Below are 13,989 nucleotides of genomic sequence, written 5' to 3'. Positions count from 1 at the left end.
TTTTTTTCATTCCTATGATGGAAATAATGATCTCTTAACTTAGTCATACCCCTTCTCTTTCTGGTGCACTTGATAATACAGTCTTTCCTGTATTTGAAGTTGTTCTCGTTTCCTCCACAACCACTGTAAGAAAACATCTGGCATCTCCTGGACTTGGGGTCGTATGCAAACCTCTTCACCTCATCGTGACATGTTCCTCTGTCCACAGGCCTGAAGCACATCTCTGTAAATCACAGCAACAGCCAAAAAAATGTCAACAGTTATTATCATTATCAATTAGTGTTTCCTTATAAGTTGGGACATAAAATGATTTCTAAAATTCTGTATTATCTTATCATCCTTTAAAAGATCATAGAGGGTGGAGCATGCTTGTTTGCCTTTCACAAACATCCTCTTAGCTTTTATCTCCACGTGGGTTCATGTCCTCACACATTAATGGATTTTTACCATAGCTGCAGGCTCTTAGACTTAAAGATTCTTAAGATTTGAAAAAGTGGAAGTTGTTATCATGGCCTCCCACAGGGCTGTGTAAGCTATCCTCTTTGATTTACTCTGTAGTTTTCTTCATGGTGAGAAACACAGCTGCAGACGGGTTGTAGGAAAGCTTTTTGGCAATCATAAGGGTTTTTACCACAACTGAAGGACATTATTTTTATTGATAAGTACTATGATTACAAAGATCAATATTTACCTCATTATTACTTCATTTGTTGGGGTCAACTACAACAATTAGTGCACTTAAGGAATGAATTAATTGCGACAAAGTTGTCAATAAATATTGACAGTGTTAATATGGATTTTATACAATAGTTACAAAGCATCAGACATTATGACTTTAAAGATATGATAACATCTATAAACTAAAAAGAAATCCCCTTTGCTCTTCAGTTTAAGATTTATTAAATAACACACCAAAAAAACACTACAATATAATATCTTACATATCCAAACATTTTATATCATATCTCAAACATAATCTGGTGTAAACATAATATGATGATAGATAGATAGATAGATAGATAGATTAGATTAGATTAGATAGAGTAGATAGATAGAAGATAGATAGATAGATAGATAGATTCTCAATTCTGGCCATATTAACAATATATTATGATAACTTTTTGTCAAACTGCACGAATAAGTTAAAAATGTTTGGGATTTACACTGCAAAACCATTTAGAATTCACTTCAGCAAACACAAAACTCCATAATAGAGAGACTCTGGTATGTTTTTGAAGCCCAAACCCAGAGCTGCCTTAGTTTAGTATTAGTATGTTCCTCTATTTAGACACATGGGTCCACATTAACGCTTTCTCCGACTCATACTAAAAGTGTACATCATCGTATAACCACAAGATGTCAGTCTTTGGTTTCAACACAAACATAAGCTTGGTAGAATTACACCATAATCGAGATGTATGGCAATTCTGTAATGCTCATTTTCCAGCTTTTGGGACTTTTTAAATGCTCCATTTTAATCTAGAAATTAAAAGCAACATTTCTATTACTGACATACATCTTTACCAAATATTAGCCTCTAAAGCTGCATAATTTAAGATCTAAATAATTAATTGTTTTACTTTCATACCAGAATTGTGAAAGATATTTTTGTCACATACTAGAGATGGAGGCAGGACCATTGAGGCTAACTCATCCTGAATCTTTCCCTCTCTATATTTTCTGACAAGAGTGAAATTGAATTCTTAAAATTATAACTCTTTGAAAGAGTTGAGGGAAGCAGGCCAGGTTCTGCCTGTGGTCTCCTGCTGCGGCACAAAGGAGCCTTGGAATACGACAACCATGATATATGCTCCCTCACTCCTAATACACAAAAAATTAGTGGAAATATGTGACAAATGGGCTGTGGGAAGGAGACACTGATGCTCTCTGTTTCTGGCCTTTGCCTTGCACAACAGAAGCAATTTTGCGAGCTGTCTACCATCTATGCATCACTGCACCTTGGCATTTTATTTTATTTTATTACAGTTAAGTTATTGGCAGCATACACTGGTTTAATAAATGAACTGGCTTTGCTTGCCATGAGGTTTAGGCAGAATTCGGAATTCAGCACTGAGTAGTTGCCACTCTGAGGACAGGGTGATTGATTTAATTATGCCTTACAACAGTTAATCTATCCCAAATGTCTGGTGCTCTGTGATGTCTGCAATGAATTAACTTCTTCTGGCTTTGTGCCTTGCTGTCTCCATTTATGAGATTTTTTCTCATCTTGGAAGTAAATCTAATATTAGTCTCAGTTTATTTTTCCTGACTTATTAAGATAAGGAAGATTAGTGTCACTGTGGCTAATTAAAAACTGTAATTAACCAAAGTGGGGTGCAATATTCTGAGAAATCTCAAAATTTCTAAGATTTAAGTTGTAAATTTATGAGAAAAATACAAAAATTTACGAGAACAAAAATTTGTGTTTTACTTTATTCTTAGATAATTTTTTCTCTAGAAAATGAACAACATTTTTTGGGAATATTATCCCCTCTTCGGCTCTGTAATATAGCCTATTCTTTGGAATGGCCCTAATAAGCTGCCGTATTAATATTTGATGTTGTTACTTAGACTAAAAAAGTTTAGATGGAAAGCAAGGCAAATTTCTTTCTCACATCATAATGCAGGACCGTTTGCGTAGTCCATGTTTTATTTCCCCAAGCAGCCAGTGTACCAACTGTACAGATGTTAACTTAGAAATTAACATACGCACTGACCGTGCGTGTGGTCGGTGTAGCAGCTCGGCCTCTAACTGATATCAGGACTTCAGTTTTCTGTTATTTTTCTCCAGTCTCTCCTGCTCTCTTTTCCTTTTGTTTCTGTACATTTATAAAGTGATGCTACATTCGTAAAGCCCTCAGGCAAGTTACATAATTTTGTTCTACAGTTGAAACATTTTTCAACTCACGCAGAGATGTTTTCACCTTATTTTGCACCTGGAAAATATGGGTTTATTCTCGCCCACTTGCGTCTTTCCATTGACGTTAAATGCAATCATGCCACAGCTCTTTCTGAACACACTTTAATTCGTATTTTCTTACCTTTCGATGCTCGATTAGTGTCATTCATTTGCACCCGAGCTTCACTGACAGTCATTTCCCCTGAGAAACAAACACATACATCAAGGGATTAGTCATTTTCAAGAGGCAAATACACTTAATTGTTTTCTTTCTCAGAGTGAAATGAAAGGAGACCCCTACCACTCTCATATCTGTGTGTAGTTATTCAAAATAGTAATAATATTACAGTCATATTAATTACTTTTTCCAGTAACTAGTAGTGTAACTAATTACTAATACATTTCAACAATAATATTACAGTTACCACCTCCCAAAAAAAATACTACTTTTGAATAAATGAGTAATGAGTAATAAATTACATTTTTAGGGTAACTAGCCCAACACTGGTGTTAAGTATAGAATGGGAGCTCTTAGCTAAACCTGGTTCAAAACTCTTACTACCAGCACCTACAAGGCTTACTAAGCAACATGATGTGTCTTGTTTATTTGAGCCATACACAAACAGAGATGTGAAAAAGACAATTTGTGGTTAAAGTTTTGTGATGTAACTATTAGTACTATTGGCTACGCTAATTGCCACCTGGCTCTATCTCCATACTTAACAGACAGACATGAGAGTCCCCTCTCAGAAAGCAAGTGAAAGTGAAAGTATATTTTCCAAAATGTTTAACCCTTTATTTAAAGAGTATTTTTTTTGAGGAGGAGGAGGATTGCACATTTTACATGTAAACACATAATTTAAACATTGAGCATAGCTAGTTCAGACATCCCAGCTACATCAGCTCAGATGTCAAAGCCAGCCCACATCAGCTGATTCCCCTCTATGTATCCCCCCTCATACAGCGCTCCTTATTTGAGCTGCTTACTCTTACTGCTTCCTTTGCAACCTGCCTTAAACTCAGCTCCTCCTTTCTATGCTGCGTCTGAGTTAATCAGCGTAATTTCTGCTGTCATTGATGCCTGCTCTGTCCTGCACCCTACAAGGGGGTCTTTGCTCTCCCTGCCTTAGGCTTTCTATGTATGCACATGAAAGAGCAGGGAGGTGTTCTCTCCTTGCCTTAGGCGTTCCACCTATGCACATGGAAGGGCACAGGGATCCCAGGACAGAGCGATACCGCCAAATATAACTTACTGCAGTTGGAAAGAAAAGTTTTCGTTGACTAAAATTGTCCTGACTAACCTGAGTTACACACAATTGCAAAACTGAATACGTAATGTATTCTGTGTTTGAGTGATTTATTTGAATACACTGTCTTGTCAAGTGTCTTTACACATTAACCCATTATACTTGAAGTATAGTGTGGTGTGCATTCAAGCTTACCAGTTAGTATGGTGGGCTGCACAACACTGGATTCTCTAGCAGACTGTGCTTGGACTTCTGGTTCCTTAGTGGGTTTTACTATATTAAAAAAATTAATAAAAAAAGTAACATGAGAGCAGCCATGGAGACACCTAAATTTAGAACAGGTCTCATTAAACCCCAGTGATCAATCATAATTAATGTACATTTAATTTCATTAGTATCAGACTAGAAAGGCTGTTGGTCTGCAAACAGATATCATCTACTAATTAAACCAGACAGAGTAATCTATCTGAAATTGTTATCCAGGAAAAAAAGCTTTTTCAATTGATTTTCAGTACAACATAGGCTGTGGGCAGAATTGGTCACAGTTGAGCGACTTACTCGTTATTTTCTTTGACAATTTCAATATCTAAATGGCTTCTAAGTCGTGCCTAAGTCTAGCATAATTGAGTGTGCTTTGGTCACTTAAAAACAATTTAAATGCTAAATCAAGGTGGAATGTGATTTCATGGTCAGCTAAAATTCATCAGAAAGTTAATTTTCTGAGGTAGAACTATTTTGATTATGTCACCACTCTGAAATGAGTTTCCATTTGTTGAGCAGCAACTGCGATCAGCTGTGCCTCAACTGTGTACAGCCCTCTATATAAATAAGTCTATAAATTAAACCTTACACACTGCTTTGAGGTAAAGGCGGGAAAAGTAATAATTTTTAGTTTGGCCAAATTTAAAAAGCTTACAATGACAGGGTAATGGCATGGACAACAGTTACAGATCTCAGTTCAGACATCTACACATGGCTTGGGGATTTGGCAGCTCTTTTTTTTAAGATACAGTCCATTTTCCACCAAATGACTGCATCTTTGGAGCATTCACAGCCAGGCTTAGTGGGGCTTTCAAAAGAAAGTCACAATGCTGCTGTCTGGACAACTTGGGTGTCAGTCTTTACTGTAAAAGGACAAAAGTTCAACTTGGCCTACCTGGGTTCTGACATTTCGCCTGGCACAGTGCCATGCTCCTGAAATTGTTGGCATTGCCAAAGCAGCCACCATAAAAGAAATGCTTGCACTGCTGAGTCCTGCTGTCAAAGAAGTAACGGGTCACGAGCCCCCGACAGGGGCCAGGAGCTTCGTCCAAATGACACGGGTTCTTGTCCTCTAGGAAAAGGAGAGTGAGAACAATTGTAAGAAACTAAGAAAAGACTCCATTACAGCACTTTTATTCAATATTATACACAATTTCTATAGCAGGCACTGATCCCCAAAACTGATCCAGGGGTGCTGCACAGCTACACTCTGACCTCTCTGGAGGGAAGTGCAAAAAGATACATTTCAGTTATCTTGTGTACATTGCTTTTTACATATTGAGTTTTGGTCTGAAATCTAACATTTTTCTCTTTTGAGTTACTGAAAAAAAAAAAAGTTGTAACCAAATTAATTGTTTATTTTTTAGTTTCTGTCATTTTTATTCTGAACATGAAGCTCTACTGATTCTGATTGACTTTCTGTAAGAGAGTAAATTGAAAGCACAACAGAAGCGAAAACACATGACGTACTTCACTGCCTCGATTGAGTTTCCTCTCAGTTTCGCTGTGATTGGTAAATTGCTTTTTAAAGTATGAAATATCTCAAACAAAGACAGTGATGTTTTTTTGCTTATATACAGTATGTATGATGCAAGGCTTTGAGCAGTGAAAGAACACTGAGTCCAATACAGTCCAATTAAACATGTCTTGAAAAGAAAACTCCAGCAAGTGAAGACCAAGGTAGGGCCACAATAACAAAGACACAGGGAGAGAAGATATTCAAAGCCTCCAGGATAAAGTCCAGTAAATGGACTGCAGGCCATGGTCACTGCTAGCCCACTTCCTATCTCCTCAGCAGTACAGTGACATTTCCACTCCAGTCAGGTTTCAGATTCTCTCCAAATCTTCCTCTGCAAGCTGAAGAGTCAACACTTCCCGCAAGAACGTCCTTATGTTCCCGTGTCCCCAGTGAACCACATCGCCTCCTCTGCCACGTCTCTGTCATATCTTTTCTATCTCTTACCTCAGCTCTCACTTTCCATGTTTCTTATATTTCTCAGCACTCGTTGCATATATTATCACCCCCCAGGTCTTGGAGTATTGGCATCAGGGCATTACAGCTCTAAGCTACAGTTTGATGTTAATCTAAATTGTGCATAAAGTTGATGTGAGGTTGTTGTAATAGTACATTTTTCTTTCCTGTCCGTGTGCCTTTCCTTGATCACAGTTCTTATTATTTGGCAATCCAACCATTATGCATTTGCAAGGGAAATTCTAAAGTTAAGAGATTTTTCACACTTCTGTCAAACAAACTGCATTCAGATTCTCTTTAATCTGACATCTGGAACCTTAAATGTTATAACTGTCTGCTGTGTGGAGCACTCACAAGCGAAGACAGCAGAGTTGTGGGGGGTTGTCAAGAACCCTGCTGTTTATTTGAATAAGCCATCACGAAACCATGGCCATGACTCACTGATCAACATTCCTCAACAGCAGAGTTCGATCATGGCAATTGTACTGGGCTGAACGGTCCACCACACAGATGGATAATGATTTATGTATCAACAATATCACAGTTTCATCTCCAGACACGTATACAATTATTTAAATGTCTGTTATATGGAAAGTTTTATAATGTTATGCTGGAGGGTAACACATTCTCTTCATAAATAAGGCATCTTCACATTTAAAATAACCATGATCAGGCATTTTACTCTGTAAATGTGTAGTCCAAAGATTATTGAGTGAGTGAAATAAATAAGTAAACCTCTTCTTACCTCACTGAACCACTGTATTAGTCAGTATACAGACTCATGCTATGAACCCAGACTTTGATCACAACCCAAAATTTTATTTTAAATTCTAGTCGAGATCACAAAGTTTCTAAAACTACAAAATATGCCAGGCTGTATTTTGGCGAGATGTATCTAAAATAAAGAACAGTATCGGATGTTTTCAGTTCATGTACTGTTGCAGCCTGCAAAGTGTGGAGTTTAATATTTCGATTTTAACAACCATAAAGTTACCTCTTGTAGCTAGGGTAGTTAAAGGGCAAAGATGAATTTTAAGTTTTTAGAAATTAAAAGAAGAAGAAGTTAAAATATGAATACATTGCTCTATATTGACAATAAGGCTACAAAATGCAATCCTAATTAGAAATCTGTTGAACATATCAGTCTGAGAGGACGGCAAGACTGCATTGTTCACATTGTTCAGTTTATTGTTCTTCACAACAGATGGTCATAATGTTATAATATCTATTTCCCATTTACATTACATAGTCTGCCTTTATACGTGTACCTCAATAGAATTATTTAAAACAAAATCATCTCAAGCAAGGTTTACCAATGTGTTCATTAATATACACTATATTAATAAAGGCCTGATACTTTATTCCACTTTAAAGTGCATATTGCTGCTCTTGCTTTCTTCACATCACAAATCTACAGCTGGCTCGATCACCTAATGTACAAAACTAAGTAAAAAGTAATATTTGTACATAACAGTCTGTAAAGGGTGATTTGTTTACAGCAGTTAACTCAATAAACCCGAGTAAACAGCTGATTTTTGGTTTTAGTAACTAACTAGCTCTCTAATTTAAAAAAGCAACCAGTTCAACATTTTGGGAAATCTGTTTATTTGCTTTCTCGCTGAGAGTTTCACGAGTGAACCAATACCACTCTCACGTCTGTAGACTAGCTTTAGCCAGTAGCTGCTTAGCTTAGCACAAAGACTGCAAACAACTAGTCTGGCTCTGTACATATTGTGAAATAGTGGAGACAAGAAAGTGAAAAGCACCCTTCCCAAAACGCCAAACTACTAGTTCCTATAAGACATGCATCCATCATGGGTTTACAAACTAGACAGTGACAATTAGCTGACCAGACAGAGTGATTTATGGCCCAACAAGCACAGAATACAAAATCAATCACACTTGTTAGAAGCTAAATTAGAATTCTGTTGAGACATTTGACTTCTTACCTGTCTAAACCAAATGTGTCCAAACAGATGGGAGCCTTTTTAATCTGGCTGCCAAAGGATGTCTCCATTTTATTTGGTTTATCTGTTATGTCTTTGTATGACCACACTCTACTGAAGGGTGAACATGATTAAGAGGCTATCATGGCAACATCTAAATACATTTTATAAGGTGACTTTGACTTAAAAGCATGGGCAAAGAGATGTGTCAAAGGGTAGTCTAGTACACTCTCTGGAGCAATGCAGTAATGAATAATTCAGAAACACAATTCTCTATCAAAGCAGTGAAGGTGGAAGAGGTGATTTGTGTTTTGAGGAGAATTATCGGTCAGCTCTTTTTTCAAGCGCTGGGCGTGAATCATACGGTCCGTTGTTTCAGAGAGTTTTGGCTGCTCTCCAAAGAGAACCTTAATATTTCAGCAAAACAGACTTCAACATTTAAGACCGGCTGGGATGATTGTGAGGGGGAGCCTTGTTTATATATGAAGAAACATATTTTTATAATTGTCTCTTTGAGTGTGATACCCAGAAAGATGAGCTTTTAGGACAATCTACAATGAATCTATTGAAAACTAACAATGTTTACAGCAGCGTTGCATCACCCCACCCCTGCCTTATCTCTTCACTTTTACAATTTATTTCTCACTGCATATTTCCTTCCTTCAGTTTTCTTCAGCATATTTTGAAAGGTTGTTGTTGTTCTGTCTCTAAAAGTGCTGACAACATCTTGGCCAGGCCAACTGATCGAATGAAATACAAATTCAAGCTAAAACACAAATGAACTCTGGCATAAAAATAGCAGTTGCCACTGGATGGAGACAGATGTAATCCAGTTAATACATACACTGACCTCAGCAGTACTATCTGCCTATCCATATTCCATAAATAGGACTATTATATTGCTGACCACTTTGTTATGATGTTATTGTAATAAATCTGGAGGGATCGAAGCTATTATTATGGGTAATGTATTATTATACATTACCCAATGAAAAAAAAAAATCTCACAATCTATGAGCTGGAATTACAGGGTTTGTCTGGTGTTTTTGCAAAAAAAACAAAAGAAAAATCTTCAAAAACAAATGATCAAAGTAGCTGTTGTTAATTTTCTGTGAATTAACCAACTAATTCTTCCAGTTCTACAAAGTCAGCTCACATTTTTCCAGTCCAAATTTCCTTAACAATCTACCCAGTTCTGCCATCTCCAGCAACATCACATTATTAGTGCTGTTTGCTTTTCCGCCTCTTTTTCCTTCTTGTTTTTTTTAACGACGCCTGTGCTCACAGACTGAGCACAAGCCCTGAGCTAAGGACAAAAAAGTTCAACTGTCACAGAGAAACACTGTGTTTGTGTTTCTGACCTCTTCAAGCAGAGCTGTAAAAGGGACATCAGACCAAAGGAAGAGTTTGGGACACAATGGTTATGACTCATTGGGGTTTCAGTAAAACGTCAGGACTGGGGAGAAAAAGCCTTTGCCGGGCTCAGAGATAAAAGAAAATAACATTCCAGACAGTAAGCCAGAATGTTCCTCACATTGGATTGTGACCTTTACAAGAACATTCTTGTTAAGCTCTATGTGACTGTTTCATCACATGTAAGAAATATTGGTATCAGAGAAGCTACAACTACCTGATAGGAATATCAAAATCTTGAGTGTTATAAACTAGATGATTTTGTATGTACTCTTTGTGGGAATCAAAATGTCACTGATTTGATGATAACAGCTGCAACCTGCTGCGTTAGCCCTTAAGATCTGCTCTCTGTAAGTTAGAAATGAGATGGCCTTTTTTAAATGTCTCCAGCTGTTATAATAAATAATAAAAATCTTTCTTGGGGAAGTATAGCATTGCCACCTTGTTAGTGGGACTTCAGTGATTGAGTTAAGAAATTATGTGTTTACTGCGTACAAAGAAACACTGAACATCATACTATACAGGCAAAGATAAAAACAAACAGGAAATACTTCAGTGTAGGGTCATACTAAAAATATACATGGGTGTTATTTAAAATTGTAATACTGATGTTAATTTAGTTTTATTTTAAATACATTTACAGATGCATCAGACTTTATAGACAAAATCATTAATTTTACTGTAGTGGAGTTCAAGGCTTCTTCATTTTCTCACTAATTTGTTTGCAGTGATCATGCTCATGTCTGTTGTTTGTAAAATACAGCTGTGTTCCAATTCCATACTCATTATATATACTACGACCTTAATGTTTGTAGTATAATGCGTTTGCAGTTGGTATCCAATAAATTAACATACATTATACTTTACACCCACAGTCAGTGATATAACATGCAACTTCGGAAAGGCATTGCCAATTCAATGTTAGAAAAAGAAAGCAAAAGGTTGTTTTGTTTGTTTGTGTCCTTTCCCCCCCAAGAGCTTTCTGTAGCTGTATCATCTGTGAACTAATGATGATTAATGGAATTGGATACTGCTTTCAAAGATGGCGCACCATTTTTATGATAGTTGCTAACAACATAAAAAAAGCAGATTTTGGCATGTTTGTGACACCAATTTTCGACTGCTGCTTTCCCAGTTATTGTGTAGGGAAGAATATTTTTGTGTCACCTGAAGATCCAAAAAGTTGCAAAACTCCACAGAGTAACTTTAATGTTGCCACCTTTTCAGCGTGAGCACACTACAGTGCACATAACACCTGCTTAGAATTAGGGCAGAATTGGGTTTATTTCTTTCCATTCGGGTTTTGACTCACCCAACACACAAGGAAGTGTGACTCAGTGTAGATGAAAGCAACCACAAGTTGTAATGCAGCATGCCGTTTTTTAAACCAATAAAAACAGTCATGACACTGCCCTTTGAATGCCATGGTACAAATGTGTACATCATGTTATAGCTTACTCCTACTGATGAGTAAGACCCTACACACAGACCAGATTTAACATCTCACACTTTGCTCATGTCACCTTCACATTTGTCTCCAAACTATTTTATTTGACATCACCTGTGGATCAGCCAAAGCTAGAAAGATAAATGTTTGTGTGGAGAGCGACAAAAGGACATAAAATGGAGGCATATACCGCATATGACAGTGCCTGCACGACGCAAATTCATTCATGATCCTCTTGTCTGTCTGCATAATATACTCCATGGCATGCAATAAGAAGTTGAAGGTTATTCTTAGCCAGTGGGAGAAAGCACTTTGTCACACCACAGAATAACATGTCATATAAATACTTTGATATATGTGTTATTGCTATGAATGCAAAGGCATATTTCATGTTGATCAGACAAGCTTGAGTATTAAAGATGTATTGGTCTTCTGCTGTAGATGACAGATACAGTGACATACTGTACAAAGCTGTTATGCCAGAGAGAAATGTCTTTATCTGCCATTCTTCCAGTTTCCTTTCGTGAATGTACGGTGTTTTTCACACACACAAGTCTCAGCACCGTTCCACTCACCTGAAGTGCTTTCGAACCAACCAGCACAGAACTCCTACTGTGAATATATTCAGCTACCAGGGGTGAAAGATCTAATTGTTGTAGCTTTGATTGCTTGTCAAGAGCAGCAGTTATATTACTGACATCCCACTTAACATCAGCTAAGTGCAGTGGGTTGAGTGACACGTAACAGCATAAGCATCCTCTTAGCAACAATTGATTAAGGAAGATGCAACAAAGATCAATGAATGCATTCTGTCATTACGACTTTTACTTTTTGTCATAATCACACACATTCACAACCTTCCAAATTTTAATGTGTGATCCAGTAGCTTGTAGTAAGTAACTCACATCAGCACTTAATGACAATATCAATGATGTAACAAATAAAAAAAAATGCTTACAAATGACCAATTTATTAGTAACCGATATATTCATCTTCCAAATGCAATCCAATATATGCGTGGTATATCACCCACAATGTTTCAGGGTTCTGTGAGAGAAAATAAACTGAATCCCTGTTATAAATATCCGGATGTTTTCATCTGCATTATTTTGAACTCAACACTTACCTGGGAACACTGCCATAGCTCTTCTCCCCATCCATTCAGAATCCAGTGGGGGGAAGTATTTTTAGCTACATTTTTCATTTCACTCTAATTGAACTATAAAAACAACCCACAATCAGGAAGCAAGTCTTAGTTGAATGCACACCCTTCCCTGCATACAAACAGTAAACACAGACTCAGAGACGCAGATATATACTGATAAACACACAGAATAGATGCACACACTACAGATTTAGTTATGTTAAGTATGTGTACTGTGTGATGTGTACTTTATCCTCCTTGGGTGACATTTATTGCTTTGTTTATATGCTTGATTAATGTAATTATTTTCCAATTATAACTTGTATCTAATCTTATAATCTAAATCTAATGTTAATCTAAATGTTATATTGCCAATAATGAAGGGATTACTTCCCTTTTCTAAGGTGAACACATGTTTAAAAGGTTTAAAACTTCAGTACATGGGCGTCCTGTCCTATACTTTCTACAGTGCATTCACATTTTGGGAATTAAATAGTTGTTCAATGCAATTGAACCTTGTCTAAACGTAATTCAAAGAGATAGTATGATGTAACAAGTATTTTGTGGGGATACAGGCAACATGTAACCCCAGGACTGAAACATCCACTGTGTAGAAGCTAGTAATGGCCTCTTACTATAGCAGAATTTATGGTAATGGCTTTGTCCTGCGTTTCTCTGAATTGGGATAACTTTACCCAATATACATTTGTGAAACTCAATGGTTAGTCAACAAAACTTTCTCTTGTATAACATCTTGATTGCAAAAATGAGACATGCAATTTTAAATATTGGTAGTAAAAATCTAGTATTTGTGTGTTTTGCTGTTGCACCCAATGGGTCTACTAGCCACTAATTAGCCATACCCTCTGATAACTATGCTGCACCTTTATTTCCAAGGATTGCTGACTTTAAACCTGTGATCTGCTAACTGTAACTACAGTCTTATTCGCATCATTACACAGTGCTGACTGAGCATGATACCACGTGCGTAGCCATCAAATACATGCCAAAGAACCGTCTGCCAAATACTCTTTTTCAAACAAGTCAGCTGGAAATGTGGGGGAAAAATATGTCAGCTGAAGACTCCATCCAACTCATGGAATTAGCATTAATTAGCAGAGTAGCTGCAGCTGACGAAAGCTGCCAACAACAAGTGACATTTCAACCTGTGAAATCAACAGTTGCAGAATAAACATGTCAAACCTGCTTTAGTCTACTTCTCACTGAATTCAAGGATCCACTGTTAACAAAAAACACCTAAAATTTCAACTGTCAAATCTGCCAACAATATAATTGGAAATGGCGTGTGTGTCACACTAGAATTCAAAGCTTGACGTGAATAGCAACAGGAACTAAGAGAGGTAAAGCTTAGCAAATTCTTCACCTACAGTGAGTGAGGTGAGCATATTATTGACATTCGACTGAACAAATGCTGTTGATGGACACATAGTGGCAGCGGTTGGCCTTAGTATAGGAACTTTTCCACCTTTAAGTACGAGGTCAGCCTCTTTGTCAGAGGTCCTTGCCTCTTTCACCTTATTGATGGTTATCAGATAAGTTTCCTCAAGGCTGCACACATCCAGCATCTCTTATGAGGTGTTTTGTTTCATTAAGAATTTCAAATTATACATTATCGTGTTGTGTTTAAAAATACTTAAAG

The 13,989-nt window shown here is 37.0% G+C and overlaps 1 protein-coding gene across 1 annotated transcript in view; it reads right to left on the bottom strand.

The window, feature by feature from the left end:
• Positions 1–13,989, bottom strand: part of tfpia (tissue factor pathway inhibitor a) — a 36,991-nt gene that overhangs the window by 1,131 nt on the left and 21,871 nt on the right. The window contains exons 3-6 of the mRNA XM_035676388.1: positions 5,303–5,479; positions 4,342–4,419; positions 3,042–3,101; positions 50–223 (exon numbers count right to left, since the gene is read on the bottom strand). Of these exons, the coding sequence (XP_035532281.1) occupies positions 50–223; positions 3,042–3,101; positions 4,342–4,419; positions 5,303–5,479 (489 nt within the window). The remainder of the gene's footprint in view (positions 1–49; positions 224–3,041; positions 3,102–4,341; positions 4,420–5,302; positions 5,480–13,989) is intronic.

The sequence above is a fragment of the Morone saxatilis genome, unplaced genomic scaffold, assembly GCF_004916995.1.
Source record: "Morone saxatilis isolate NCDOM2014 unplaced genomic scaffold, NCSU_SB_2.0 Contig5, whole genome shotgun sequence".
Taxonomy (NCBI): domain Eukaryota; kingdom Metazoa; phylum Chordata; class Actinopteri; family Moronidae; genus Morone; species Morone saxatilis.
Note: the sequence above shows the minus strand (reverse complement) of the source record. Positions and strands in the feature narration are given on the sequence as shown.